General features: G+C 39.7%; 1 protein-coding gene across 1 annotated transcript; it reads right to left on the reverse strand.

The window, feature by feature from the left end:
• Positions 1-231: 231 nt before the first annotated feature.
• On the reverse strand, positions 232-4,068 carry LOC149545719 (cysteine-rich receptor-like protein kinase 3). The gene is made up of 8 exons (XM_089790786.1): positions 3,582-4,068; positions 3,247-3,511; positions 2,881-3,039; positions 2,686-2,807; positions 2,370-2,583; positions 1,928-2,159; positions 1,320-1,470; positions 232-1,242 (listed from the first exon to the last, which is right to left on the reverse strand). The coding sequence occupies exons 1-8, from the start codon at positions 4,053-4,055 to the stop codon at positions 859-861; spliced, it is 2,001 nt and encodes a 666-aa protein (XP_089646912.1). The 5' UTR covers positions 4,056-4,068; the 3' UTR covers positions 232-858.
• Positions 4,069-4,371: the final 303 nt, after the last annotated feature.

Raw genomic sequence — 4,371 nt, forward strand, 5'->3', positions numbered from 1 at the left:
AGCTTATATTTTTCCTTGGTATGTGATGTTTAAGGGTGGCCCAATGCCCTAGCATCTCTGTTAAACAATCAGGAGACTAGAACCATTCAGCATCTCTATTAAACAAAGTATAGCACAAGGCTCTCGGCATCTCTGTTAAACAATTGAAATATCAGAAATCTCTCTGCATCTCTTTTGGACACTGTATGCCAAAATGTACTCAGCATTTCTGTTACACAATTCACAAACCAGAAAACTCTCAGCATTTTTGTTAAACAAGATATACTACAATGATATCAGCATCTTCAATACACAATTTACAAACCAGAGAACTCTCAAAGTCCCTGTTAAACAATGTATACCAGAGAGCTCTTAGCATCTCTGTTAAACTATTGACATACCATAGACCTCCTAGAATCACTATTAAACAACAAGGCATACACTCATGCTATCAGCATCTTCGCTAGACATTTGACTTACCAGAAAGCTCTCACCACCTCTGCTAAACAAGGTATACCACAATGCTCTCAGCATCTCTGCTAAACAATTAGCATTAACCAAAACACCTCAAACAAGGTATATAAGAAAGCACTCACCATCTATGTTAAACAATAGGCATACCAAAAACCTCCCAGCTTCTCTGTCAAACAGGGTATACCAGAAGGCTCTCAACATATCTGATAAATAATTGGCATACCAGAACCCTTTTTTGATATATGACAGATTAGCAGTTTGAATTTGTGTTTTTTCAGCAAGACGATTATCAGACAGCTTAAACATGACACACTAAGACTTGATTCCTAAGCTATAAGTATTAAATAGTCAAAGTTCTGAGCTTAATTTTTACCTTAGTGTGTGATGTTTAAGGGTGACAGGCAATTATGAAGAGCCAGAGATGAGGGCAGAGGAAGAGGTAGTTGCCCCTGCTGCAGAAGAAGAGGATGGCCCTGCTGCTGAGGAAGAGGATGGTCTTGCTGCTGAGGAAGAAGCCGACTGTGATGTGGAGTCAATGAACACATACTGCGTATCGCCTATCTCGCCTGTGAATGCAGGTTTTACCTTTGTTGCCTCCACCCTTGGTATTGGAGAATTCCCTGTAAGCATTGATACAACATTTGACATGGATGGTCTCTTTGATGCTGAGTCATGGATGCACAGAAGGGCAATGTTTATCACTCTTGATACCTGTGCCGCGATAAACACTCCGCCCAGTCTTTGATCCACAATACCTAGCTCTTCATTTTTTTGGTATAGCCTCCATGTCTGCAATATCAAGCTTTGGTTAGCATAGGAAAACTCATGATTTTAGTGAATGATCAAACTGAAATCAAAGTGCTTACCCAGGGCAGTAGAAGCTGCATATCATCTGAAAGTTTATTTTGTATGGATTTTCTACCGCTAATAATCTGCAGGACGACCACTCCATAGCTGTACACATCGGCTTTAACAGTTAACTGACCATGGACTGCATATTCCGGAGCAGTATAACCACTGCAATACAAGCAATAGATAAACTGAAAATTTTGAAGTTTTATTTGATTAGAATAACTTCTGCAATACAAGTGATTGAAAGGGAAACTTTTGAAGCCTTATTTGACTAGTATAACCTCTGCTATACAAGTGACATAGATAAAATGAAACTTTTGAAGTTTTATTGGATTAGAATAACCTCTGCAATACAAGTGGTACAGAGAGAGTGAAACTTTTGAAGTTTTATTTGATTAGTATAACCTCTGCAATACAAGTGACACAAGGAAAGGAAATTGAAACTTTTGAAATAATATTGGATCAGTACAACCTCTCTAATACAAGTGACACAAAGAAATTGAAACTTTTCCAGTTTTATTGGATCGGTATAACCTCTGCAATATGAAATGACACACAGAAATTGAAAATTTGAAGTTTTATTCATTGAAAAGCACTAAATAAAAAGGTTTCCCGAATTTTTAGTGTTCCCCCAATCCTTGTGGTGAGGTCGGTTTTGTCATGAGGGAAAAGCCTTGCCAATCCAAAATCTGCAATTTTAGGCTGGAATTTCTCATCTAAGAGAATGTTCGCAGGTTTGATGTCTCTGTGCACGATACGAACATGAGAATACTCGTGCAAATAAGTGAGACCTCGAGCTGTTCCCAATATGATGTCGAAGCGTGCTTCCCAACTTAGGAAAATTCCTCCTCTGCCTGTAATATATTTTAGTATATTTGAATCGTAGTTAATAATTCCAAATAAATCTCAAACTACTTTTACAGAAACAAATTTAGGCGATGGAGACTAAATAGGCCCATTTCAGTTCATTACAATAAACAAAATGAACAATCTTCACGGCAGTGATACTGAATGAATACAAATTTCATTTATTTACAAAATGGCCGTGTGTTCAGGCTCCTAACCAAAGAGATGCTTGTCGAGGCTTCTGTTTGCCATGTAATCGAAGACGAGCATCCTCATCTCTTCAAGCGTGGCGAATCCAAGTAATGTAAGCAAGTTCCGGTGAGAGACCCCACTGATAAGCTCTATTTCTGTCACGAATTCTTCAGCAACCCTATTCGATTCACTTGGAAACAATCTTTTCACGGCAATTTCTCTCCCATTTTGCAGCCTTCCCTGTCAAATTCTCAAACATTTCATTCTGCCGTTAAATTGGGCGAGGGTTTCGCGCTAGGGTTTCATTACCAATTGAAGAGATGAGGATTGTTTGTTGTGTACCTTGAAGACCTGGCCGAAGCCCCCTTCGCCAATCTTGTTCTTGACATTTAAATCGTCAGTTGCCTCTCTAAGATCTTTATAATCAAACCGCCAGGCTCTTTCCCCTAATTCTAATTCTCCATCTGCAGAGAGCTTTATCAGCATAGAAAATTAGAAGGAAAAACAATCTACAGGCAAATTTGTTATGGGACTCACCTGGCGGATCCCTCTTTCGCCATTTCCTCTGGAATCTTGGCTGTCTACGTTTCCGAAAGGCAAAGAAAGCAGCCACCATTAGAATTACACCACCAGTAACTCCAACTATTATGCCTGCAATCTTACCTTTCGATCCTCCATTGCTCCCTGTGTTCGTCGCTGCGAAATTTTACAGCCAAACCTTAAAATTCAACCATGAAACGATGGAACTAAACCACTATTGAGTTTTCAGATTTAGAAAGTAAACTATCGCTTAAAACAATGCATCGAAACCGCTACTGAGCTTTCAGATTTAGAAATTCAGTTACCGCTTAAAACAATGGAAGTATACAGTATATGAGCTTTCAAATTTAGAAATTAAATTACCGGAAATTCCATTGACAGAAACGAAAGAGTAGTTGGCGTATCTTAAATAGCAACCGGATTCTAGATCTTGGCCTTGTAGAGACGGAAGGCAGTTTTCCAACTCTGTCTGGGCTCTCTGCAGACAGCTTTGGCAGTCTACGGTTGAAATATTCTCCCAGCATTCACCCAAAGCATATATATTGGATGAAGCCGATTCCATCGTCCACGCAACTGCAAAGCTATTATTATTGATGGCTGTATCAACGATCTTGCTAAGCAATTTCTGCTCTTGTGAGAAAAATTTTCCGCACTGCTATTGGAAGAAGAGTTGCAATCTAAGATGCTATTATCCGTACCTTTGGTAAAAAATGTCGAGTTTTCTGAGAAAAATTTTCCGCACTGCTATTGGAAGAAGAGTTGCAATCTAAGATGCTATTAGCCGTAGCTTTGGTAAAAAATGTCGAATTTTCGAAGCGCAAGTAACAGCCATTGACAAAGATTTGTCCTCCATTTTGTGTGGGAAATAATTGGGCTAGCTGGTTCCGCGCCTCTTCAAAACATTGGGCGCAGAGAGTAAGAGATAAATCAGCTCTGCACTGCGCAAGGCCATAAACTTGACTGCTGGAATCCCCTGCTATAAAGGTTCCGAATCGAGAAGTTGAGATGTTTTTGCTGAGTGACTCCAAAACTGTGTCAAGATTTGTATTGAAAAGTGTAGCATTTAGGCGATTGATAGAGCTACAGCCATGAAGAGGATTTGTGGTATTATCCGCCATGGATGGGCTTGCCAAAACCAGTGAGAAAATCACGTACACAGGAACCATTGACATCAATCCAATGAATTTCAACTTAACGGAATTTTAAGGCGTGGATTCAGAAATTCGAAGAATTTGCAGAATTTATCACAGAAATTCATAGAATTGTCAAAATTTAGGACTGAAATTTTGAATAATTGCTCCGTTGCCACAGTAGCTTGTGAGGCTAGTTATATAGATAGGGGGCTATATTCCCCGTCTCTATCAGGATGGATGGATCCGTGGTCACGACAAAACACTAGTCTCGCTGCCCGCCCCCAACCCGCTGCATTGCCTTTCTTGGTCAACACCCGAACTCGGCATTTTTATACCATACCAGACGTTTCGATGA

This window comes from Cupressus sempervirens, chromosome 7 (assembly GCF_028749045.1).
Source record: "Cupressus sempervirens isolate cs-2001-9-10 chromosome 7, ASM2874904v1, whole genome shotgun sequence".
NCBI classification, from domain to species: domain Eukaryota; kingdom Viridiplantae; phylum Streptophyta; class Pinopsida; order Cupressales; family Cupressaceae; genus Cupressus; species Cupressus sempervirens.

What these genes read in the sequence shown, in the direction of transcription:
- LOC149545719 (XM_089790786.1), bottom strand. Translation starts at nt 4,055, where the DNA reads ATGTCAATGGTTCCTGTGTACGTGATTTTCTCACTGGTTTTGGCAAGC. An exon ending in GCTTCGGCCAGGTCTTCAAG is followed by an intron (nt 2,584 to 2,685) that starts GTACACAACAAA and finishes AGAATTTGACAG; the next exon opens with GGAAGGCTGCAAAATGGGAG. An exon ending in CCTCGACAAGCATCTCTTTG is followed by an intron (nt 2,160 to 2,369) that starts GTTAGGAGCCTG and finishes AATATATTACAG; the next exon opens with GCAGAGGAGGAATTTTCCTA.